Genomic DNA, 27,858 nt, shown 5'->3' on the forward strand with positions numbered 1-27,858 from the left:
GGAGAAGAGCAGTGCACAAGACTAAGACTATAACTCTTGGTAGAATATTGTTTGGTTATTGCCATTTGTGTATTTTCAATGTAATCCTTTGTTGTTAGGCGAAGTTGAGACTTTTCTTTATTCGGCTGGGGCTATGGTAGTCTTTGAGTGAACTTGTTTCCATTTTGATTGATTGTTGAAGTGATTATTGAACAAGAGCTGTCGTAGGACAGTGCGCCCGACTATTTGCTTTTTGACTTCGATATAAAAAAAACAACAATAAAAAAGTCAAATTAATAATAAACAAGAAAGGCCGCAATGCTACGAAACCAGGTTTTGAATGATTGGCAGAATAACTTCAGCCTACGTTGTGAGATTCAGTTACAATGTATTTTTTTCTTTACTTATAATAATCGTGACCTTGAACTTGGGTTCCCAAATGCAAAGCCACGGAAATCCTTCACGAGCTCTTCATACATTCCATGTTTGGTCACAATTCGTCAACCCTACTGAAGTTATTTTTTTGTAACAGTGACCTTGACCTTGACACAACGGTCCTGAAACGCAATCCAGTGAAAGTTTTTTACAAACTCTTCCTATATATTGGTCGTAATTTGTCGACCCAAATAATTTGATTAAATACAAACCATTTTTCTATTTTTAGTTATTGTGACCTAGGCATTGACCATGACTCTTCAAGCTCAATCCAATAAAAGGTCTTTATAAACTCCTACATATACAAAGTTTGGTCGCAATATGTTAAACCTAACTATTCAGTACCAACGAATTTTCGAATTTTAGTACCAGTGGCCTTGACCTTGACACTAGTGCACCAAACGCAATCCCACAATTGTGTGAAGTATTAAGTCAATTGGATCAGGGATGAAGAAGATGTTAGTAGCAATCCCAATTTGCCCTTAAACTTCAACCTGACACAATGTGCCCTAAAACTTGAACCACAGTTCCTAAGTGAATCAGTGGTCATACTTTGTATTAAGAATAGTATGGAGTTATGTAATATCATTGTGTGATATACCTAAACAACTGTGTGAAGTAATAAAGTAATTGAATTAAGGGTACTGGTGTAATAAGAGAAAATGTTACTTGCCCTAAACTTTAATCAGATGCCGACGACAACGCCAGGGCGAGAAACAAAGTCTCTGTATGCTTCTTCGAATAGTTGAGCTAAAAATGCCAACTTGCCCTAAAACTTAAACCTGACATCATGTGCCTAAAACTTTAACCGCAGTTCCAAAGTCAATCAAGGGCCATAATTTGTGTTTAGGATAATATGAAGTTATGTAACCTCATTGTGTGATTGTCCTGAACAGTTATGCGCAGTAAAAAGTGAATTGAATGGGTGGTATTGGAGTTATGGGTGAACATGTCAATTTGCCCTAGACTGTTACCGGACGCCGACGCCAAGGCGAGTAATAAAGCCTTCTTCTTTAAATTAAATATTTGATATACGATGTTTCGGTGAATCATATTCTGAATCGCGTAATCGTGCCCGTTTCTGCAAGAATAAATCAAAGCACCGAAAGTGCTGAGGGACGGTACTACTTAAAAGTTGCAGCAGTAATGTAACAACTGGAAGAATAAATGTAAGTAATGTGCTAGAAGAATAGGGAAAAGCATACTACATGTACTTACTCAATTACTTGTCAGTTTATTCTGTAGGGAATAGTGATTTGTCAAAAACATGTTCATTATAAGAATACAGGTATTATGTCTGTTAATTCAAACCATTCAGTTAAACAGGTTAGATGTTGGGGTTTTATCAAGCTGTGTGACCATGTTTTTGCGACAATGACCAACACGCAAAGGATACCAGAATATATGTGTGTTTGACTTTGATAGAAATGAAACTATAGAAAACATGATAGACAAAATGTGCATACTGTATATATCTAAAATTTGTTTACAAGAGACCTTTATTTGAAGAATGTAATACATGATGGATTTAAAGAATAATTTTGAGTTATATAAAATATATTGTTTTTTTAACAACACTATTCTAGGAACACTGAACATGGTTTTCAAGTTCATGACAATCAAATATAAATAAAGATCATTGTGATTAATAGAGCGGCACATTGTGGAGATGGAAGTGAATAAAGATTAAATGTAACTACTGAATGTAGTTGATATGTAATTATTGAAATTGTAGAAAAAAAGGTTATTATTATAAATAGGAAGTGGTGATATCGCGTTTGTAAATATCTGTATAATTGTAATAACTGGTGCAGTTGAGAATATTTTTAACATTGTGCACGTATTTCTGCTGAAGACAGTGATGTTAACAGATGAGCTTGACGCAGCAGTATGGATTACATAGCACTTACACCGATGCCAATCACAATAATATTTATATTTGTTAAACAACATTGACAAATGAGCACAAATTGATATATACATGCAAGGTTAAACTACATTTTTCACTGATCTACGTTAAAGCCAATTATTTGTTTCTTGATCTAAAATTGGTCTAAAAATGAGCCCTATTTACAATTGCAAAAATAGCATCAACATTTTTTAATGACTATCAATTATTCAAGGGTGAACTTGATTAATTTCAGTTGAACTGAAAGACCCCTTTATATATATTTTTAAACATAAAAAGTTATTATTAAACAATGCCTGAAAGTTAGGAAAATTGAAAAAGTACCACGCTTAGTTTGAAAAAATCAGCTCTGTTAGTACAAAAATGTGCGACCTGGATTGGATGGAACCCTTGTCTCTTCATTTTTCCAGATTGGAAAAGGGCACAGATAAAAATGAAAATACCATGTGTCCTTAAGTAGTCAGAACTGTTTTTGGACAAAAGGTAAAGTATTGATGGCTGCAGTATAAAGGCTATTACAGGATGGTTTTTTTTTGGAAGAAGTAACCAGCGAAAAGGTATACATAAAAACAATTGACTAGTCTCTTATGCAAATATCTATCTATGACGAACTACTTTGGCTAAATGCAAATGTGAAGGATATTGGGTTAATAAATATCAATATAGGGTTAAGACACCTTTTTGAGGTCGTTAACATCTGTAAAGGCCCGAACAATGGTTTGCAGCCTGAGTGCCTAGTTGATATTTATGTTGTTTTTTGATAGTTTTCAACATCCTGTATTGGTTTACATTTTTTATGTGATATCATAGTAGACATATGAATTACGCTAGGTTCACGTTTTTTTCTTTTTTCGATTTTAAATAACGATGAAAATCTAACAAACAACACAGCAAAGGTTTTACATGATATATATTCGGAAGCTTATGCAAATTAACAAATTACATATTAACCCGAACGGGATGGAATTTTCAGCATTTTCTAAAGACAAACATAGCATGTTCAAGATACAGTAATAATTAACACTAAACAACAATACAAGCAAATGGTTAAGCATAGCTTTAATAATTGCAAGGTCAAGACAATAAACCTTTTTTTTTAAAGTGGATATGAATATAACATAAAAAGCAGAACTTGATACATTTTGATCTGTATACATCCATTAATTTAAGATTTATTAATTATGAGTAAATGAAATGTGATACTTTTTGTGTTTTTCAAAAAATCAATAACAAGCTTAAAATGATTATGTACAGAATACAACAGCTAGAATGTTGTTATTTTCAAAATATGATTCAGAATTTCACAGGCAATCATATTTTTACAATAGTGTGTGTGGCTAAATGTCCGTGGACGATAGTGTTACAAACGGGTTATATTATTTATCTTTTAAAACAAATGACAAATGCAATTTCTAATAAAATATTTACAAAATGAGAGTGTCTTTCAAAGAATAAAGTTTCAATGTTCTTCTAAGACAAATGACTAAAATTACGTCGTCCTGCCATCCCTACCGCATAAGCGATTGCAATTTAAGCATGTAATAACACTTTTTGAAGAACCCCCGGTATATCTGTCAGAATACACTATCATGTGAATACAATTACCAATTTTGTATTGTGTTTAGTTAGAAATAAGGTACCGATTAAAATTAAAACATATTACCCAAAGACACACGTGAAAACTATTTAGTTTCGTTTAAATCAAACATTAAATTACTATTAAACTGCTAAATTTGTAATACGTGATATGATTGAACCTGGTTCATTAGACCTAAAGCTATATTTAATAACATATATCATGTCAGAAAAACGTTTATAAAAATAAATTCAGCAACGACATGCTTTGATTTGACAATTTTCTTATTCCAAAATCTCATTTAAAGGTCATGAAACATAATAATCATTTGAGCCTAAGGCAGCAGCAAGATACAAATTGTAGTGATGACAATATATAAAACATTAATGTGTAATATCCTCACGTTGATGCAGTAGTGCCTGTACACATATATTCGGCACAACTGGAACTCAGCAATAGCACTGGATTGGCAAAATTCGAATCGTTCCAACTGCCTCACAAAACCACAAGAAAAGTTTACTTTGATACATGCCTACAATGAGAAAGACAAAAAAAATGTAAAATCGAGTGAATCGTTTCAACTGCCTCTCAAAGCCACGTGACAATCTTACTTTGTCACAAAACTACAATGAGAAACACAAACACAGCACGAGTGTATCGTTCACTGCCTGCCTCACAAAACCGTACTCATTTGGCAGAAGCCTACAATAAGAAACACAAAAACAGCATGATTGTAAGCCAAAACTCAACGTACAGTTAACGACAAAATATACACAGGTTTTTGTTTGAAAAAAAAAAAGAATTCGTGAAATTTTACGAACACTGCATTTTCCCGGTAAATCAACAACATGGTTTTGTTTATGTATTTTTATTAAAATCCGGCGTTAAAAGATGCCTGTAATAAAGAAGCAATCTGAATCTAAAACAATAAAAGACAAATTTTAAGTGAATTTAGAAAATGTGCACAGTGAGCATTGCCATATCAGATAGATATGAGTGCTTTTGAACCGATCAGAAAATATAGAGGTCCAATTTACGGTTGGTAAAAATCTTTCTTCTTAATTAAATGTATTACCTTCCTTAATTAAGTTCACTTGATTTTACATTCATTTGTCTAAAAAATCCATTTTAAATATCTTGAATATGTTTAAATAAAGAAATTTATAAAAAAAACAAATAATAAAACTGTATATAAGTTGGTATATATTTTTATGCAGATAATGTATATTTTAATAAACTGAGTTTATCGATATATCGGCCCGATAGGTTGCCAACAAGATATCGGTCCAACTTGTATCTGATGAGCAAAGCAATAAGGACTCGATGTCGTTTACGACATCTATCCGATATATAAAATTTATATCTTGGTACATCTGGGTTGTTTTATTAAGCATTGTTTTACAAATTCAAATTTAATTTTGTCCGAAAAAATTAACACTTTGAACTGAACAGTCTCAATCAAACCGAGACTGTAAGTTAGATTTACATGAGATAAAATCTGAGCTTTCGAGGAATCTAAATGTTACGCAACATTTATGTTTCGTGTTGCAATTCATTCACGTTTTATTTACAAACCGGTCTTATTATCTGGAGATTCATTACTTCATTGTTTTTTTAATAAAATACCTTTTATAGCAGCATACACCACACGCAACAATTATCACAGCGAAAACCACGAAACCTGTCGTCAGTATCACATTTAAGGTCACCTCATCTGGAAGAAAAACTCATCATCATTTATAAATTCTTGCGCCTGATAAATGAATATTTAAACTCTAACAGACATCGTTGCTGATGTTTAAAACACTATCGTGAAAGACCAGGATTATAGTTTTAAAGTATGATAAGTATTTCTAAGGTGAGTTTGACTAAAGTCTGCATTTTGTATCTTATTTTGCAACCGCTACATTAAACATCTAATCAAAAATTGGTTTACATAATAGTTATCAAACTGTATGACCCTTAAGTTTTCTTGAAATGCATTAATATTTGCAAATTTAATATTTTTTATGTCATGACTACATTTACGTTTTCACGAATATTCTTGTAAGGATCTGATTTCACACTAACAAAGATGGTGTCCTAATTAAATAAAAAAAACATTAACATAACAAATAAACATTAATGAGAATATAATACGGTACCATACGTATACATGTTCTCCCATCACCATGTAGCACATATCCTGGTCGGCAGCTACATTGGTAAAACCCTTCTATGTTAATACAGATGCGATCACAACTATCCTTGTCCGTGTCACATTCATTCACATCTGTGGGGAAAACAAGAATCGTTAGGTAGTACCAACATATATATGAATACCAATAGTTTAAAGTAAAAATAATTAAATGGAATCAAACTTTTCTTAAGCTGGCGAAACAATTAAACATTCATTTCTGACTTTAAGTTTCTAGAAAACAAACCATTGATAAAGGATGGATGGTTATGGTTGATGATAACATTTTGCCAAAAATAAATTTAGCAGCGATTAAGAAAATATCTTTGGCAAATACAATAAAAGCATTTGAAGTAAAGGTGATTCATAAAGATTTCATTTACCTGCAATATTTATATGAAAAGCTATAGAAACATGCTCAGTAGCCAAAAATGTAAACATAAATGCAAGTTGCTAATTTAAAAACCTGCATTTGCTATTGGTTTGTGCAAACAAACGCACTTAATAATTAACAAACATCAGTTGCGATGTCGTTATATAACATCCGATATTTAAAGTTGAGACAGTTGTTTTCTATTGAGATTGTTATTGTGTACTTCCATACACAAACTTGGTAGTGATGTCCAGTAGAGAGTTAAACAGTACCTTTGCAAGTTTGTGAACCCGTGTCGAAGTAATATCCGGTTTCCAAATCACAGCTGAACGGTCCGGAAGTGTTGAAGCACTGGTCGCCAAAGGGGAACGGGGTTAGCCTGCATTCATCTATGTCTGAGTATAAAAAACTATATATATGTGCGTTTGTTTCGTTCGATGAAGGCAATAATAAGTGTTTTTCTCTGTCGTGGTGTTTCTTTGTGCGATCATCAAGCACAACTTGCATTCGAATGAGCCAATAATAGCATTGTTCCTAAATCAAAATTATAAGAGATTGTTTGAATTCCTGTGGATTTACAATATAGATAGATAGTGTCATTTCAACTACTTAATATACCTTTACAAGTTTTGAGGTCAGTCTTTAACATATACCCATTGTTACAGGAACATGTAAAAGACCCTTCGTCGTTTTTGCAAGAGTGCTGGCAGCCACCATTGTTTGAGGAACACTCATTTATATCTGAAACACATTTAACCTGTTATTATAAATTGTGGATCCCTTCATGTGTGGTAAAAGCAGTTTTGGAATTATTGAGACTGTTCACTGGAATTTTATTTGCAACACTATCAGCTACCAACTACCAATAATTTTGATAATTGAACAACGGTTTTATATTCGTATATACAGCAAATGTAAAACAACTAATGTAAAACAATGGCCCCCGCCAATATTAATTCATTGCTGTTGAGGTCATCACTCCTTTCCTTAACTACTAAGTGGTTAAAATGCCATAGCGTTTATTTTCAGTTTTTTGGAGCTTCATTACTTTTACCGGCAGGTGTCGATTAGATATTCTGAAAGTAGATGGAACAGTTAATCGCTTTAGCATATGCTAAGAATGGCCCTTAGACTTGAATAATAATTATCAAAGGATCTGTCTTTTGCTAAATTCATACGTTACTTGGTAGCATCGAAGATCAATCGGCTACGGCTAAGGTCAACCGCTAATGGCTAGTTTAAGTACTGTCCAGAAATAAGCTCCTTTTTGTGGTGATAGCCAGTAAAATACTTTGGTTATTGTCACGTGCGATTAAAGGTATCACATGACATCGTTAAACTATAAAAGGGAATTAGGAAACATTTCTAAATGGTCAACTACAATTGGGGCCACTTAGGGAGTATAAAACCTTAGTTTGGGAGTCCGTGAAGAAGTATGTTTCTGGTTGGGATTCTGATAGTCGAGAATGTAATTGGGTTTAAATCGTTAGGTCTACGGACCGAGTTAAGGCAGTCTGCCAGGTTAAGATCTGAGAGTCAGCTTTACTCTCGTTTAATAAACAAATAAATTGGCAACTAAGAAATAAATAATTGCTATCAATAAAACTTGTATCATCGGACGAGGTTGTTTTGACTATATAAATATACGATTGAGCGGCTTAGTGTATAGGGCGCGGTTAAATAGTGAGGGTGTTATACCAATAATTAAATGATTAAGGGCTTTTCATAGTGTAAAAGTGAGTCAGAAAGATAACATACTAAACTATTTCAAAAGTTCTGGTTTTATCTTGTTTAATTTAAAGAACCTTTTTCAAGAGTAGACAAACAATCTCTTTAAAATGATTTGGTGTAATAAGGACAATTACGATATTTTTTATCAGATTCGATGACATCTTTTAATATCAATTCAATCACCACAAAAATACAAGACATTATTGTTTGAGTAGTCATTAATAATTTCACATAAAAACATTTATTTTGTAGAAAGACTTTAACCACAAAATATGAAATATTCTTTTTTAAATAACTATTGTGTCGTAAAGTGTTCAACTCCTTATTACAAAAACGCATTATGGAAAGGATGTTTGTATTATAATTACAAAATTTGTAACCTCAAAATTAGATAAATAATGATATTTTGTAACATTTTCATTATAAAATAATATATATATACATTGTTCTCGTTTTGACGAAGGCAAGAATACGTTTCTTTTTTTTCTATCATGATGTTCCAAGGGTGTACAAACGTTGACTAACAATGAAGTGTTACTCATTATTCCAGTTAGGATGCTAATTGCTAATGATTTGATGGTTCAAAATATTAAAGTTTAATATAAAGAGTGTACATGTTAATGTGCTGCGTTGTTGAATTTCATTTATAGTAATGTAACAGAACATATGTCCTTTAAACCGATTAAAATGAATTAATATAAACACTTTCATCAATCATAATGGCACTTTTCTACCGTTACATGTCTTCCTATCAGTAGCCAGCTGGTACCCGGCCATACATGAACACGCATAGGAGCCATCTGTGTTTGTACAATTATGTCCGCACTGAGATGTTCCCACAGAACATTCGTTGATATCTGAAAATGTGGTTCAGCAGTGACATATTATAATCCAAAGCGAAATAAATATTATACATATTGTGTTATTAAGGGAGAAATATGCACATTTAAATAAAAAATACATTTTAAGAAGTTGTTTATGATTGATTCAAGGGAAGCAAGTCTGTGTTCAAGCGCGGTCTCCTTTCGTACCGTCCCAATATTTTACTGAAATAAGATGACTTTTGATGTGTTCTCCTACTGAATTCGTAATAACACAATTGTGAAGTTAGATGTTTGCGGGATTTAAGCAGACTCGATATAACTCATTATATTTATCTAGAAAACGTCGCCCTAACCATTGCATCGACGTCCGTCCGAAGCAAGTGTGTAGCCTTCTCTACAGCTGCACTGATGTGTCCCTGGCTTGTTTGTACATGTGTGAGCACATCCTCCATTGTCAGAAGAACACTCGTTAAAATCTATGATGAAAGAGATGAAATATACGTATTTGTTGTGCAACTCATTAAATTAATCAGAAAAAAAACTTTGTTAATATAAGTTTTATCTGGTCATTTCAATTCCATTTACAGAAATAAAACGTTCTACAGTGCATGATTTTAATCTTGTTGCTGTTAAACTGTACACAAGTCGTAGGATATAAATGCTAAATGAGTAATTTCTAACAATAGGGAAACGATCAAGCACAATTTGCATTCGTATGAACCAATACTAGCATATATCTTAATTCACGATTATAAGTGATTGCTTGAAGTCATGTGAATTTTCAATTTTTGGTACATAGTTTCATTTTCACAACTTAATATACCTTCACAAGTTTTGAGGTCAGTCTTTAACATATATCCACTGTTACAGGAACATGTATAAGACCCTAGGTGGTTTCTGCAAACGTGCTGGCAGCCACCATTATTTGAGGAACACTCATTTATATCTGAAACACACTTAGCCTGTAATTATAAATTTTGGATCCCATAATGTGTGGAAGAGCAGTTTTTGGTATGATTGAGACTGTTCACTGGTAGTAATACTATTTGCAGCACTATCAACTACCATTTACCAATAATTTTGATAATTAAACCACGGTTTTATATTTGTATGAAAAGCAAATGTAAAACGACAAATCGTTGACTGATTCAGGATCATCCATAGTGTTAATGTATTTAAGGAAGAACAGGTATTAAAATGTTTCATAAGTTCTGATTTTATCTTGTTTTTATGATGTTTTTTTTTTAATTCACGAGTTAAACATACATTCTTTTAGACATGATTTGGTGTAATAAGAAAATTTACGATATTTTTTTTTATCAGATTCGATGACATCTTTTAAAATAAATTCAATCACCACAAAAATACAAGACATTATTGTTTGAGTAGTCATTAATAATTTCACATAAAAAATATTTATTTTATAGAAAGACTTTAACCACAAAATATGAAATATTCTTTTTTAAATAACTATTGTGTCGTAAAGTGTTCAACTCCTTATTACAAATACGCATTATGGAAAGGAAGTTTGCATTATAATTACAAAATTTGTAACCTCAAAATTAGATAAATATATATATATATATATATATATATATATACATTGTTCTCGTTTCGATGAAGTCAAGAATACGTTTCTTTTTTCTATCGTGATGTTCCAAGGGTGTACAAACGATGACTAACAATGAAGTGTTACTCATTATTCCAGTTAGGATGCTAATTGGTAATGATTTAATGGTTCAAAATATTTTAGTTTAATATAAAGAGTGTACATGTTAATGTGCTGCGTTATTGAATTTCAATTATAGCAATGCAACAGAACATATGCCATTTGAACCGATTAAATGAATAAATATAAACACTTTCATCAATCATAATGGCACTTTTTTACCGTTACATGTCTTCCTATCAGCAGCCAGCTGGTACCCGGCCATACATGAACACGCATATGAGCCATCTGTGTTTGTACAATTATGTCCGCACTGAGATGTTCCCCCAGAACATTCGTTGATATCTGAAAATGTGGTTCAGCAGTGACATATTATAATCCAAAGCGAAATAAATATTATACATATTGTGTTATTAAGGGAGAAATATGCACATATAAATAAAAAGTACATTTTAAGAAGTTGTTTATGATTGATTCAAGGGAAGAAAGTCGGTGTTTAAACGCGGTCTTCTTTCGTGACGTCCCAATATTTTACTGAAATAAGCTGACTTTTGATGTGTCCTCCTATTGAATTCGTAATAACACTATTGTGAAGTTAGACGTTTGCGGGATTTAAGCAGACTCGATATAACTCATTATATTTATTTAGAAAACGTCGCCCTAACCATTGCATCGAAGTCCGTCTGAAGCAAGTGAGTAGCCTTCTCTACAGCTGCACTGATGTGTCCCTGGCTTGTTTGTACATGTGTGAGCACATCCTCCATTGTCAGAAAAACACTCGTTTATATCTATGATAAAAGAGATGAAATACACGTATTTGTTGTGCAACTCATTAAAATCATAAAAAACCTTTGTTAATATAAGTTTTTTTTCTGGTCATTTTTATTCCATTGACAGAAATAAAACGTTCTACAGTGCATTATTTAAAACTTGTTGCTGTTAAACTGTACACAAGTCGCAGGATATAAATGCTAAATGAGTAATTTCTCACAATAGGGAGACGATCAAGCACAATTTGCATTCGTATGAACCAATACTAGCATATATCTTAATTCACGATTATAAGTGATTGCTTGAATTCCTGTGGAATACAATTTAGTGAGATAGTTGCATTTCACAAACTATGAAATATTTTTTTTTAATTAATTATTGTGTCGTAAAGTGTTCAACTCCTTATTAATAATACCCATTATGGAGAGGATGTTTGTATTTTAATTAGAAAATTTGTAACCTCAAAATTAGATAAATAATGATATTTTGAAACATTTTCATTATAAAATAATATATAAAAACATTGTTTTCGTTTTGACGAAGGCAAGAATACGTTTCTTTTTTCTATCGTGATGCTCAAAGGGGTGTACAAACGTTGACTAACAATGAAGTGTTATTCATTATTCCAGTTAGGATGCTAATTGCTAATGATTTGATGGTTCAAAATATTTAAGTTTAATATAAAGAGTGTACATGTTAATGTGCTGCGTTGTTGAATTTCATTTATAGTAATGCAACAGAACATATGTCCTTTAAACCGATTAAAATGAATAAACATAAACACTTTCATCAATCATAATGGCACTTTTCTACCGTTACATGTCTTCCTTTCAGCAGCCAGCTGGTACCCGACCATACATGAACACGCATATGAGCCATCTATGTTAGTACAATTATGTCCGCACTGAGATGTTCCCCCAGAACATTCGTTGATATCTGAAAATGTGGTTCAGCAGTGACATATTATAAGCCAAAGCGAAATAAATATTATACATATTGTGTTATTAAGGGAGAAATATGCACATTTAAATGAAAAGTACATTTTAAGAAGTTGTTTATGATTGATTCAAGGGAAGCAAGTCTGTGTTCAAGCGCGGTCTTATTTCGTACCGTCCCAATATTTTACTGAAATAAGATGACTTTTGATGTGTCCTCCTACTGAATGTGTAATAACACAATTGTGAAGTTAGACGTTTGTGGGATTTAAGCAGACTCGATATAACTCATTACATTTATTTAGAAAACGTCGCCCTAACCATTGCATCGACGTCCGTCCGAAGCAAGTGTGTAGCCTTTTCTACAGCTGCACTGATGTGTCCCTGGCTTGTTTGTACATGTGTGAGCACATCCTCCATTGTCAGAAGAACACTCGTTAAAATCTATGATGAAAGAGATGAAATATACGTATTTGTTGTGCAACTCAATAAATTAATCAGAAAAAAAACTTTGTTAATATAAGTTTTATCTGGTCATTTTTATTCCATTGACAGAAATAAAACGTTCTACAGTGCATTATTTAAATCTTGTTGCTGTTAAATTGTACACAACGTAGGATATAAATGCTGAATGAGTAATTTCTCACAATAGGGAGACGATCAAGCACAATTTGCATTCGTATGAGCCAATACTAGCATATATCTTAATTCACGATTATAAGGGATTGTTTGAATTCCAGTGGAATACAATTTAGTTAGATAGATGCATTTCACAAACTATGAAATATGTTTTTTTTAAATAACTATTGTGTCGTAAAGTGTTCAACTCCTTATTAAAAATACCCATTATGGAGAGGATGTTTGTAGTTTAATTAGAAAATTTGTAACCTCAAAATTAGATAAATAATGATATTTTGAAACATTTTCATTATAAAATAATATATAAATACATTGTTTTCGTTTTGACGAATGGAAGAATAAGCTTCTTTTTTTCTATCGTGATGTACAAAGGGGTGTACAAATGTTGACTAACAATGAAGTGTTACTCATTATTCCAAATAGGATGCTAATTGCTAATGACTTGATGGTTCAAAATAATTCTGTTTAATATAAAAAGTGTACATGTTAATGTGCTGAGTTGTTAAATTTCATTTATAGTAATGTAACAGAACATATGTCCTTTAAACCGATTAAAATGAATTATCATATACACTTTCATCAATCATAATGGCACTTTTCTACCGTTACATGTCTTCCCATCAGCAGCCAGCTGGTACCCGGCCATACATGAACACGCATATGAGCCATCTGTGTTAGTACAATTATGTTCGCACTGAGATGTCCCCCCAAAACATTCGTTGATATCTGAAAATGTGGTTCAGCAGTGAAATATTATAAGCCAAAGCGAAATCAATATTATACATATTGTGTTATTAAGGGAGAAATATGCACATTTAAATAAAAAGTACATTTTAAGAAGTTGTTTATGATTGATTCAAGGGAAGCAAGTCGGTGTTCAAGTGCGGTCTTCTTTCCAAACGTCCCAATATTTTACTGAAATAAGCTGACTATTGATGTGTCCTCCTACTGAATGCGTTCTAACACAATTGTGAAGTCCGACGTTTGCGGGATTTAAGCAGACTCGATATAACTCATTATATTTATTTAGAAAACGACGCCCTAACCATTGCATCGACGTCCGTCCGAATCAAGTGTGTAGCCTTCTTCACAGCTGCACTGATGTGTCCCTGGCTTGTTTGTACATGTGTGAGCACATCCGCCATTGTCAGAATAACACTCGTTCATATCTATGATGAAAGAAATGAAATAAACCTATTTGTGGTGCAACTCATTAAAATCATGAAAAAAAAACTTTGTTAATATAAGTTTTATCTGGTCATTTCAATTTAATTGACAGAAATAAAACGTTCTACAGTGTATTATTTGAAACGTGTTGCTGTTAAATTGTACACAAGTCGCAGGATATAAATGCTGAATGAGTAATTTCTCACAATAGGGAGACGATCAAGCACAATTTGCATTCGTATGAACCAATACTAGCATATATCTTAATTCACGATTATAAGATATTGTTTGAAGTCGTGTGGATTTTCAATGTTTGGTACATAGTTTCATTTTTACAAATAAATATTCATTAACAAATTTTTTGAGGTCAGCCTTTAACATATATCAACTGTTACAGGAACATGTATAATACCCTAGGTTGGTTTTGCAAAAGTGCTGGCAGCCACCATTGTTTGAGGAACACTCATTTATATCTGAAACACACTTAGCCTGTAATTATAAATTTTGGATCCCATAATGTGTGGAAGAGCAGTTTTTGGTATGATTGAGACTGTTCACTGGTAGTAATACGATTTGCGGCACTATCAACTACCATCTACCAATAATTTTGATAATTAAAGCACGGTTTTATATTTGTATGAAAAGCAAATGAAAAACGACTAAGCGTTGACTGATTCAGGACCATCCATAGTGTAAATGTATTTTAGGAAGAACAGGTATTAAAATGTTTCATAAGTTCTGATTTTATCTTGTTTTGATGATTTATTTTAATTCAAGAGTTAAACATACATTCTTTTAAACATTATTTTGGTGTAATAAGGAAAATTTGGAAACATTATTTTATCAGATTCGATCAAAGATTTCAAATAAGTGCAATCACTACAAAAACACGAGACATAATTTGGGGAGTAGTCATTAGAATTCCATTAACAGAAATAAAATGTTCTGCAGTGCATTATTTGAAACTTATTGCTATCAAACTGTACGCAAGTCGCAGGATTTATATGCTGAGTGAATAATTTCCCACAATAGGGAGATCATTAAGCACAATTTGCATTCGTATGTGTCAACCATAGCAAATTTCCTAAATCACGATTATAAGATATTGTTTGAAGTCGTGTGGATTTTCAATGTTTGGTACATAGTTTCATTTTTACAAATAAATATTCATTAACAATTTTTTTGAGGTCAGCCTTTAACATATATCCACTGTAACAGGAACATGTATAAGACCCTAGGTGGTTTCTGCAAATGTGCTGGCATCCACCATTGTTTGAGGAAATCTCATTTATATCTAAACCCCCTTAGACTGTAATTATATATTTTGGATCCCTTAATGTGTGGAAAAAGCAGTTTTGGTATAATTGAGACTGTTCACTGGTAGTAATACTATGTGCAACACTTGCAACTACAAACTACATATAATTTTGATAATTAAACAACAGTTTTATATAAGTATGAAAAGCAAATGTAAAACGACAAAGCGTTGAATAATTAAGGACTTTCCATAGTGTAAATGTATTTCAGGAAGAAAAGGTATTAAAATGTTTCATAAGTTCTGGTTTTATCTGGTTTTGAGGATATTTGTAATTCAAGAGTTAAACATACATTCTTTTAAACATGATTTGGTGTAAAAAGAAAATTTACGATATTTGTTTTATCAGATTCGATGACATCCATTTAAAAAAATTCAATCTCCACAAAAATACAAAACATTATTGGTTGAGTAGTCATTAATAACTTAACATAAAAAGCATTTATTTTGTTAGAAGGCTTTAACCACAAAATATGAAATATTCTTTTTTTAATAACTATTGTGTCGTAAAGTGTTCAACTCCTTATTTCAAATACGCATTATAGAAAGGATGTTTGTATTATAATTACAAAATTTGTAACGTCAAAATTAGATAAATAATGATATTTTGTAAAATTTTCATTATAAAATAATATATAAATACATTGTTTTCGTTTTGACGAATGGAAGCATACGTTATTTTTTCTATCGTGATGTTCCAAGGGTGTACAAACGTTGACTAACAATGAAGTGTTACTCATTATTCCAGTTAGGATGCTAATTGCTAATGATTTGATGGTTTAATGCAACAGAACATATGCCATTTGAACCGATTAAATGAATTAATATAAACACTTTCATCAATCATAATGGCACTTTTTACCGTTACATGTCTTCCCATCAGCAGCCAGCTGGTACCCGGCCTTACATGAACACGCATATGAGCCATCTGTGTTAATACAATTATGTCTGCACTGAGATGTTCCCACAGAACATTCGTTGATATCTGAAAATGTGGTTCAGCAGTGAAATATTATAAGCCAAAGCGAAATCAATATTATACATATTGTGTTATTAAGGGAGAAATATGCACATTTAAATAAAAAGAACATTTTAAAAAGTTGTTTATGATTGATTCAAGGGAAGCAAGTTGGTGTTCAAGTGCGGTCTTCTTTCGTAACGTCCCAATATTTTACTGAAATAAGCTGACTATTGATGTGTCCTCCTACTGAATGCGTTATAACACAATTGTGAAGTTAGACGTTTGCGGGATTTAAGCAGACTCGATATAACTCATTATATTTATTAAGAAAACGAGAACAGGTATTAAAATGTTTCATAAGTTCTGATTTTATCTTGTTTTGATGATTTTGTTTTAATTCAAGAGTTAAACATACATTCTTTTAAACATTATTTTGGTGTAATAAGGAAAATTTGGAAACATTATTTTATCAGATTCGATCAAAGCTTTCAAATAAGTGCAATCACTACAAAAACACGAGACATAATTTGGGGAGTAGTCATTAGAATTCCATTAACAGAAATAAAATGTTCTGCAGTGCATTATTTGAAACTTATTGCTATGAAACTGTACGCAAGTCGCAGGATTTAAATGCTGAGTGAATAATTTCCCACAATAGGGAGATAATTAAGCACAATTTGCATTCGTATGTGTCAACCATAGCAAATTTCCTAAATCACGATTATTAGATATTGTTTGAAGTCGTGTGGATTTTCAATGTTTGGTACATAGTTTCATTTTTACAAATAAATATACATTAACAAATTTTTTGAGGTCAGCCTTTAACATATATCCACTGTTACAGGAACATGTATAAGACCCTAGGTGGTTTCTGCAAACGTGCTGGCATCCACCATTGTTTGAGGAAATCTCATTTATATCTAAACCCCCTAAGACTGTAATTATATATTTTGGATCCCTTAATGTGTGGAAAAAGCAGTTTTGGTATAATTGAGACTGTTCACTGGTAGTAATACTATGTGCAACACTTGCAACTACAAACTACATATAATTTTGATAATTAAACAACAGTTTTATATAAGTATGAAAAGCAAATGTAAAACGACAAAGCGTTGAATAATTAAGGACTTTCCATAGTGTAAATGTATTTCAGGAAGAAAAGGTATTAAAATGTTTCATAAATTCTGGTTTTATCTGGTTTTGAGGATATTTGTAATTCAAGAGTTAAACATACATTCTTTTAAACATGATTTGGTGTAAAAAGAAAATTTACGATATTTGTTTTATCAGATTCGATGACATCCATTTAAATAAATTCAATCACCACAAAAATACAAAACATTATTGTTTGTCTGAGTAGTCATTAATAACTTAACATAAAAAAGCATTTATTTTGTAGAAAGACTTTAACCACAAAATATGAAATATTCTTTTTTTAATAACTATTGTGTCGTAAAGTGTTCAACTCCTTATTACAAATACGCATTATGGAAAGGATGTTTGAATTACAATTACAAAATTTGTAACCTCAAAATTAGATAAATAATGATATTTTGTAAAATTTTCAATATAAAATAATATACAAATACATTGTTTTCGTTTTGACGAAGGGAAGAATACGTTATTTTTTCTATCGTGATGTTCCAAGGGTGTACAAACGTTGACTAACAATGAAGTGTTACTCATTATTCCAGTTAGGATGCTAATTGCTAATGATTTGACGGTTCAAAATATTTTAGTTCAATATAAAGAGTGGACATGGTAATGTGCTGAGTTGTTGAATTTCATTTAAAGTAATGCAACAGAACATATGCCATTTGAACCGATTAAATGAATTAATATAAACACCTTCATCAATCATAATGGCACTTTTTACCGTTACATGTCTTCCCATCAGCAGCCAGCTGGTACCCGGTCTTACATGAACACGCATATGAGCCATCTGTGTTAATACAATTATGTCCGCACTGAGATGTTCCCACAGAACATTCGTTGATATCTGAAAATGTGGTTCAGCAGTGACATATTATAAGCCAAAGCGAAATCAATATTATACATATTGTTTTATTAAGGGAGAAATATGCACATTTAAATAAAAAGTACATTTTAAGAAGTTGTTTATGATTGATTCAAGGGAACCAAGTCGGTGTTCAAGCGCGGTTTTCTTCCCGTGACGTCCCAATATTTTACTGAAATAAGCTGACTATTGATGTGGCCTCCTACTACATGCGTAATAACACAATTGTAAAGTCCGACGTTTGCGGGATTTAAGCAGACTTGATATAACTCATTATATTTATTTAGAAAACGTCGCCCTAACCATTGCATCGACGTCCGTCTGAAGCAAGTGTGTAGCCTTCTTTACAGCTGCACATATGTGTCCCTGGCTTGTTTGAACATGTGTGAGCACAGCCTCCGTTGTCAGAAGAACACTCGTTCATATCTATGATGAAAGAGATGAAATACACGTATTTATTGTGCAACTCATTAAAATCAGAAAAAAACTTTGTTAATATAAGTTTTATCTGGTCATTTACAGAAAAAAAAACGTTCTACAGTGTATTATTTAAACTTGTTGCTGTTAAACTGTACACAAGTCGCAGGATATAAATGCTGAATGAGTAATTTCTCACAATAGGGAGACGATCAAGCACAATTTGCATTCGTATGAACAAATAATAGCATATATCTTAATTCACGATTATAAGTGATTGTTTGAATTTCAGTGGAATACAATTTAGTTAGATAGATGCATTTCACAAACTATGAAATATGTTGTTTTTTTAATAACTATTGTGTCGTAAAGTGTTCAACTCCTTATTAAAAATACGCATTATGGAGAGGATATTTGTAGTTTAATTACAAAATTTGTAACCTCAAAATTAGATAAATAATGATATTTTGAAACATTTTCATTATAAAATAATATATAAATACATAATTTTCGTTTTGACAAATGGAAGAATACGCTTCTTTTTTTCTATCGTGATGTACAAAGGGGTGTACAAACGTTGACTAACAATGAAGTGTTACTCATTATTCCAAATAGGATGCTAATTGCTAATGACTTGATGGTTCAAAATAATTCTGTTTAATATAAAAAGTGTACATGTTAATGTGCTGAGTTGTTAAATTTCATTTATAGTAATGTAACAGAACATATGTCCTTTAAACCGATTAAAATGAATTATCATATACACTTTCATCAATCATAATGGCACTTTTCTACCGTTACATGTCTTCCCATCAGCAGCCAGCTGGTACCCGGCCATACATGAACACGCATATGAGCCATCTGTGTTAGTACAATTATGTTCGCACTTAGATGTCCCCCCAAAACATTCGTTGATATCTGAAAATGTGGTTCAGCAGTGAAATATTATAAGCCAAAGCGAAATCAATATTATACATATTGTGTTATTAAGGGAGAATTATGCACATTTAAATAAAAAGTACATTTTAAGAAGTTGTTTATGATTGATTCAAGGGAAGCAAGTCGGTGTTTAAGTGCGGTCTTCTTTCCTAACGTCCCAATATTTTACTGAAATAAGCTGACTATTGATGTGTCCTCCTACAGAATGCGTTATAATACAATTGTGAAGTTAGACGTTTCCGGGATTTAAGCAGACTCGATATAACTCATTATATTTATTTAGAAAACGACGCCCTAACCATTGCAATCAACACAAAAACACGAGACATTAATTCGTGAGTAGTCATTAAAATTTTGATATAAAACATCATTTTGTAGAAAGACTTTTACCAAAAACAATGAAATATTCTTTTTTAAATAACTATTGTGTCTTAAAATGGTTCAACTCCTCAGTACAAGTACATATCTGCAAAAGATGAATGTATTATTATTCTAAATTTTTTACCTCAAAATTAAATAAATAATGTTTTGAAACATATTCATTATAAAAAAGATAAACATGTACATTTGTTTCGTTTCGATAAAGGCAATAATAAGTGTTATATGTCGTGGTGTTTTCGGGTATACAAACATTTACTTACAAAAACGTTGTATTTACTATTCCGGTTAGGATGCTAATTGCTAGTGATGTGATGGTTCAAACTGTTTAAGTTAAACATAAAGAGTCTACATGCTAATACGTTCTACTGTGCATTATTTTAAACGTGTTGCTGTCAAACTGTACACAAGTCGCTGGATATAAATGCTGAGTGAAAAGTTTAACACAATAGTGAGATCATCAAGCACAATTTGCATTCGTATGAGCCAATACTATCATATATCTTAATTCACGATTATAAGAGACTGTTTCAGTTCTTTTGGAAAACAACTCAGGTAGATTGTGTCATCTTATTTATCATTATATTTATTTAGAAAACGTCGCCCTAACCATTGCATCGACGTCCGTCCGAAGCAAGTTTGTAGCCTTCTCTACAGCTGCACTGATGTGTCCCTGGCTTGTTTGTACATGTGTGAGCACATCCTCCATTGTTGGAAGAGCACTCGTTCTTATCTATGATGAAAGAGATGTAAGGAAATTTTTTGTGGTGCAACTCATTTAATCCATAAGAACTTCGTTAATATAAGTTTTATCTGGTCATTTCAATTTCATTTTAAGAAATAAAACGTTCTACAGTGCTTTATTTTAAATTTGTTGCTGTCAAACTGTACACAAGTCGCAGGATATAAATGCTGAGTAAATATTTTCGTAAAACATTGAGATCATCAAGCACAATTTGCATTCGTATGAGCCAATAATAGCATAACTCTTAATTCACGATTATAAGAGACTGTTTCAGTTCCTTTAGAAAACAATTCAGGTAGATTGTTACATCTTATTTATCAATATATTATTTAGAATACGTCGCCCTAACCATTGCATCGACGTCCGTCCGAAGCAAGTGTGTAGCCTTCTCTGCAGCTGCACTGATGTGTCCCTGGCTTGTTTGTACATGTGTGAGCACATCCTCCATTGTTGGAAGAGCACTCGTTCTTATCTATAATGAAAGAGATGTAAGGAAATTATTTGTGGTGCAACTCATTAAATCCATAAGAACTTCGTTAATATAAGTTTTATCTGGTCATTTCAATTTCATTTTAAGAACTAAAACGTTCTACAGTGCTTTATCTTAAATTTGTTGCTGTCAAACTGTACACAAGCCGCAGGATATAAATGCTGAGTGAATAATTTCTCACAACATTGAGATCATCAAGCATAATTTTCATTCATATGAGCGATCCATAGAAAATATCCAAAATAACGATTATAAGAGATTGTTTGAATTTCTGTTGATGAACAATGTTTGGTAGATAGTTTCATTTCAACTACTCAATATACCTTTACAAGTTTTGAGGTCAGTCTTTAACATATATCCACCGTAACAGGAACATGTATAAGACCCTAGTATGTTTCTGCAAACGTGCTGGCAGCCACCATTGTTTGAAAGACACTCATTTATATCTGAAAAACACTTAGCCTGCTATTACGAATATTGGATCATTTAATGTGTTGAAAATAAGTTTTAGTATGATTGAGACTGTAGTAACACTATTTTTAGCACTATCAGCTACCAATTATTAATAATTTTGATATTTAACCACGGTTATATTCGTATAAAAGCAAGCAAATGTAAAACGACTAAGCCATGAATGATTAGGGGCCTTCCATAGTGTAAAAGTGTGTATGGAAGAAAACATATTATAATGTCTCATATAAACATACATTCTTTTAAACATGTTTTGTTGTAAAAAGGAAAATTAGGAAAATTATATTATCAGATTCATTGACATCTTTTTATATAAGTTCAATCACTACACAAACATAAGAAATTAATGGTTGAGTAGTCATTAATGTTTTGACCCAAAAATATTTGGAAGAAAAACTTTTACCAAAGAATTTAAAATATTCTCTTTTATATAATAATCGTGTGGTAAAATGTGTTCAACTTAATTACGTTAAAGCGCGTCTGTTTCATATGAGCTTGATCCAACCAAGACACATGATGTCATAGGCGGCATAGATTTTCCGCACAATCTGGCCCTGGTTGACCTTATTTGAGCTTAATTGGACGTGAATCAAGTTTACTAATATCTTTCTTCTCATAAAATGTTTATGGCAATTTCAAAATATCATTTTCTGTTTACTGACGCTATAAAAATGACAGAGACGTCAGTTATATCATTATATTATTGTTGTGTCATATCTTTTACCTTTTGGCCATGACCAGATTGTTCAATGTGACTTTTAACGGTTCAATCACAATGTTTTCCTGCAACATTTGCCTCTTTAATTTCATTAGGGGCGTGAAACACGTGCATTCAAAATGTCCACAAAATCAGATTAATACATACATTTAGGTGTAAAACATACATTTAGGTGTTAGTTCGACAAAGTTTCTGTATTAAGTAAGTCTTGTCTTTTTGTGCCTGAACAATTCAAACGTTAGAATAAATAAAAGGAGACCATATAGGAAAGAAAAGAAAATATTGACTACACGTTTTCCTCTGAGAAGATATCTATTAACATAATTATACCCTTGATAACTTTGATTACTGATTTCGAAACAGTCCAACCGGTGCTTGAAGAAACAGCTGATTAACTGTTCCATTTTTGAAAGAAATCTTGTTAACTAATCGTTTGATTGACCCGTCCTTGCGGTAATAACTTTGAAAGAGATTGCACATTATTTTCTCATAGTACATACTATTGACTTACAACATACATTTTAGAATATAAGTTAACTCTAATTTCCTTGTACCTTCACACTTTGGAAGTTTGTAGCCAGTTTTGCAGTAACATCTGTCAGGCCCTGTACACGGATTGCCGTTCAAACATGATGTGGACCCATAGCACAAGGCTATATTAACATAAAATGAATGTATCTATGCATTCAAATCAATAATACTGCTAAAACTACAGGGACAAGTCCATTAGTAAAACACTGAAATACGATACATTGCACTGTATTAAAATTTATAAAGCACATACATAGAACGGAAACTTGTTAAAAGCTTGTATTCGCATGTTCATCATCATCATCATCATCATTATCATCATCATCATCATCATCATCATCATCATCATCATCACCACCACCACCACCACCACCACCACCATCCCTACCACCATCATTATCATTATTTTCATCATCATCATCATCATCATCATCATCATCATCATCATCATCATCATCATCATCATCATCATCATCATCATCATCATCACCACCACCACAACTTCCAACATCACCACATCCACCCCAACAACAACAACAACAACAACAATAACACTAGAAGCAGCAGAAGCAGTATCAACAACAAACACAAGCATAAGTAGTAGCAGCAGTAGATTTATCAACATCAGTATTCTCATGGTAATCGTCCTGATCATCGTTTTGTTTGTATCATAATCATTCATGTAAGGCCTACTGGTATATCTCCATGAAACCACACTCAAAAACAACATACGAGTGTTACAGTCTGATCCTGCATATCCCTTGCAGCAAACCTGGCGGTAACACGTGCTGTCACATTTGTACGACGCCAACCTGTTATATGGTAAGATTAGCACATTACAGAAAATCATGCACAGAATTAAAAAAACAACATACAGATTATTTAAATTGTAGTGTGTTGCCAGTCAAATAAGTAACATATCGGCTTCTTTCATACTTAATATATCGACAAAGAAACATTAATAAATGTGTATATATAAATCAAGACTATAAAGATTTAATAAGCATGCACTTTTATTACGTATATTAAAAATGTGGTATATATGCGCGCATAATAAGTTACTGTTTCAAGTGAGCATTTAGTTTAACGTCATATGAACAACTGCGAGACTCTTTCCTATCAAACGTTAACAATATTTCAGAGCTTGCACTTCACTGTTGTTGTTATTATTCACAATGTCTTTTTAATTAGCCAAATAACACGATAAAGTATTCCCTTAGTTTCGAAAATCATTGAAAACTCTGTGTCATTGTAAACTTAGATTACTTAGTAAATTCGAGGGATCCCCAAAATGTTCTGGCAAATGCCTGATATTTTGGCAAAAGATCCATCTGCGCAAACAGTTTCATGACCGATCATGAAAAATGATGGCAATTCTTAAACAAACCTGTGCCTAGAACATCGTTCCGATCTGAAAATCCCTACAAAACCCTGTTTCGTTGTTCTTAATTAAAAAAAACAGGAAGTAAATACATGTTCGCCTCAGTTTCTTTTAGCATACAGCGTAGAACAAGAACCCTTGTACCTCTTTTATAGCTGTAGTACCTATTGAAATGTACATGTTGAAATGAGAATAAGAATTTTTGGGATAAAATCTTTTGCCAAAAATACATTGATTTAAATAAAATCACTAAACTTAAAATGCCAATCTATTGTGTTAAAAATAAGTAATATTTAGGTGAAAAGTTATAACAAAAGACCCAAACAGAGTTGACAGTAAATTTGCTTTACCCATTTTTCCTGTCAATGTCACTTGAGCCTATCGATAAACATACCGGTAGCCAGTACACCCTCTTGACCCGAAGAATCCACATGATCTTCTGTAACTCTCCTTCTTTGTGCACGTCCCGCGACAGGAGTATGCTTCGGAACAGAATCCAGCTTCTGTAAAGCTACAAATACGGTCAATGATATAAACCATTTAAGGTAACTTGTTACTTAAAGATTCGTTAAGGGCTTTTCACAGTGCAAAAGTGCAAATATCTAAATGTTTCAAAAGGTCATGTTTTATTTAGATTTGAGGAACAATATTTTCAGGAAAGTGTTTTTTTACGGAAAGTCTGTGGACAATATAAGTATTTTTTTGTCAAAATGTCCGAGACTACCCTTTCGACAGTTATGTCTTGTGGGTTCATGATGATATATTTTCAAATAAGAAAAATACAATTAAATAGTAAAAATAGTGGATTAAATTAATGTCCTGGTTACAAAAATGCAAATATGTTTCTTCAAATGGCTGCAATCACAACAAATCTACAAGACATTGTTGATAGGGTAGAGTTGACTATTTTGACACAAAAAAATATTCTTTTTTATAAAAAGAAAAATCTAATATAATTTTGTTTCGTAAAATTCGCGCAACTGATAATTACACCTACACATGCTGCAATGGATGTAGATATTGTGCTTGCTAAATATTGAGCCTTCATGAATATTTTAAACATAAATTTTTGTTGTTTCGGTCATTCAAACAACTTTCGCACTGTGGAATACCATTAACGATTGCCTTTTAAACATGGCATATGTGATTTACTTTTTGTTATGATTTAAACAATTTATGATAACTTGCTACTCAGAGATTCGTTAACAAAAAACCTATTTAACTTAACATATGCGATTTGCTTTTGTTAGATTGTGTTTTATAAAGATATTCAATTACATTGAAAGTGATAGACCTATATCTCAAAGAGTCTCTGTTAAACTAACGCCTGAGATAATATAAATGGCAAAATGTATTCGGTTGAAATTGTTATATTATGTAAAGCGAGAAGCAAAGTTTAAAAAGGTAATACGAGCACATTTAGGCTTTTTAATATGCACTTATTGAATGTCCATATTGTAAAATCCGTAAGAACAGACGTTGTAAAAACTTGGAGACATATGATGTTTTAAGCTAAAGTCGGTATTGTGTATTTCAGCAAATATTATGCGAAAGGCTACTAATAAAACAGGTTTATTATCAATATGCGTCTTTCATGAATTAAACATTTGTAAATATAAGCGTGAAATAAGCGTGGTGGAATTTTACAAAGTGTGAAATAAGTATTTTTTTTCGATCAAGATGTGTCTCATTTTCACATAATTAATACCATATGGTTATAAGTACATCGTACTGATCTGGAAGATCGTATTCAATTCGAGTGGATTTTTGAAGATGGGGATTTCACGAACCAAAAATAAACACGAGAGTCGAAAACGTTTCCCGGACAAAAACGCAGTACTAAAAAACCTTCTAGTATATACATTACTGATACAAATCACCAAAAAGACACGTTTTACCATAACAAAATGTATTTTGAACGACGCAAATATTGAAACTGATGTTTTGCGTTAAAATTATATTCATTATTGTCATTATCAATGTTCCTACAAATCAATTAAATCATGTACAAAAAAAGATAATATCTTACAAAAATGTTACCTGAAAAATGTTAAAAACACAATGAGACACCAAATCCCGTATAACTTCATTTTCGAATATAGAACTTTTATTTCTGCTCCCTGTTTGTTGTAATACTGGTGACACTCTTTATTCAATGTCGTTATATTCTGCAATGTTAAAATTGTATTAACGCACTTAAATAAGTAAACATGTCATTTGATCTGTTAAGGTCTAATCATGGTTAAATTATTGCGTTTCATAAATTAAGAAGACTGCGTTGAGTTGTACCATATCAGTATCATAGTTTAATCACGATGTCAAAAGTTTTACTTAATATTCAAATAATCCACTTTTTATCTTAACTCGCAGGGCTGTTGAGCTAATTAAAAGAAAATCTTTCTCGCGGAATTAGACACACTTGATATACCATAGCTTACGCAGAACAAAATTTATCACTTTATCTGCTTCGATTTTATACAGTTTAATGAAATCCATAGAAACTATATTCATTGATTTGTTCTTAATGCACTCACAGTACAAGCAAACAATTCAATACACCAACCACATGCAATCCGTACAATCTCTAAATATAATTTCAAATAGTCTGAATGTTATTATGTCATTGAATGGTTTTATATAAATATTTCTTTTCAAATATATTGATTGATTCATACATTCCCAGACGTGGAACACGTAACGCTCAATCTTGGCCTATTATTGATTTTCAATACGACTCATTCATAATACCACTGATAAATAAACTATCGCAAAACATGGATACACATTAGCAGGTTTATAAGTATTAGAAAACAGGCGACTTTATATATGATTACGCAATCGTGGTTTATTTTGAGAGGTAGAGTAATTGTAAGCAGGTTTATGATTATCGGAAAAAACTTATTTAAGCGACACCGATATCGTCTTTATATATTTGTAAATATAAACGCTTACATGTTTTTGTGCAATTTCGGTTTCAAAATAATTAAAATGCGACACCGGTGTCTTCTCTTTTATACAAACTTAGTGTATTATAGAATGCACTGTACTAGTGCTAAAATAAATACTTGTATTGAATTTGACATTAATTTTCCATTACATACTGTTGAAAAACTTATCTTGGTCCATTATTAATAGTAAAATAGCATACATTTTAACATTTTACATCAAGTCTGACATGATGTTATTAACACATTTAATAGGATTATCCAAGTTATATAACCAATTCTACCTTAGAGTGCCTACTATCATGTTCACAATCGCGTAATACATTCTATATCTACGTAAAAACTGGATCAAATACTTGATCTTCC

The 27,858-nt window shown here is 32.0% G+C and overlaps 1 protein-coding gene across 12 annotated transcripts; it reads right to left on the reverse strand.

Annotated features, from left to right (window-relative positions):
- Positions 1–3,216: 3,216 nt before the first annotated feature.
- LOC128218700 (fibrillin-2-like) lies at positions 3,217–27,858 on the reverse strand. 12 transcript variants are annotated; one of them, XR_008258429.1, is made up of 26 exons: positions 26,967–26,993; positions 26,588–26,715; positions 24,942–25,058; positions 23,899–23,978; positions 23,190–23,288; positions 21,770–21,892; positions 21,306–21,428; positions 20,822–20,944; positions 19,690–19,812; positions 18,781–18,903; positions 18,337–18,459; positions 16,362–16,484; positions 14,064–14,186; positions 13,621–13,743; positions 12,700–12,822; positions 12,257–12,379; positions 11,338–11,460; positions 10,895–11,017; positions 9,827–9,949; positions 9,357–9,479; positions 8,914–9,036; positions 7,067–7,189; positions 6,721–6,843; positions 6,044–6,171; positions 5,526–5,613; positions 3,217–4,431 (listed from the first exon to the last, which is right to left on the reverse strand). XR_008258429.1 is itself a non-coding variant. In XM_052926370.1 (26 exons), exons 1-26 carry the CDS (start codon positions 26,976–26,978, stop codon positions 4,416–4,418), a joined length of 2,877 nt encoding a protein of 958 aa, XP_052782330.1. In that variant the 5' UTR covers positions 26,979–26,993; the 3' UTR covers positions 3,217–4,415. The 12 variants fall into 12 exon arrangements, 11 of the variants coding, with proteins under 11 accessions (XP_052782330.1, XP_052782336.1, XP_052782337.1 ...); XM_052926370.1 differs by having other exon boundaries at positions 6,049–6,171; XM_052926372.1 differs by lacking the exons at positions 3,217–4,431; positions 26,967–26,993 and adding exons at positions 4,446–4,601; positions 27,777–27,858 and having other exon boundaries at positions 6,049–6,171.

This window comes from Mya arenaria, chromosome 15, assembly GCF_026914265.1.
Source record: "Mya arenaria isolate MELC-2E11 chromosome 15, ASM2691426v1".
NCBI classification, from domain to species: domain Eukaryota; kingdom Metazoa; phylum Mollusca; class Bivalvia; order Myida; family Myidae; genus Mya; species Mya arenaria.

Coding starts and splice junctions, on each gene's coding strand:
- LOC128218700 (XM_052926367.1), bottom strand. Junction 14,187..16,361: donor TGATGGGAAGACATGTAACG/GTAAAAAGTGCC, acceptor CTTTCATCATAG/ATATGAACGAGTGTTATTCT. Junction 12,823..13,620: donor TGATGGGAAGACATGTAACG/GTAGAAAAGTGC, acceptor CTTTCATCATAG/ATTTTAACGAGTGTTCTTCT.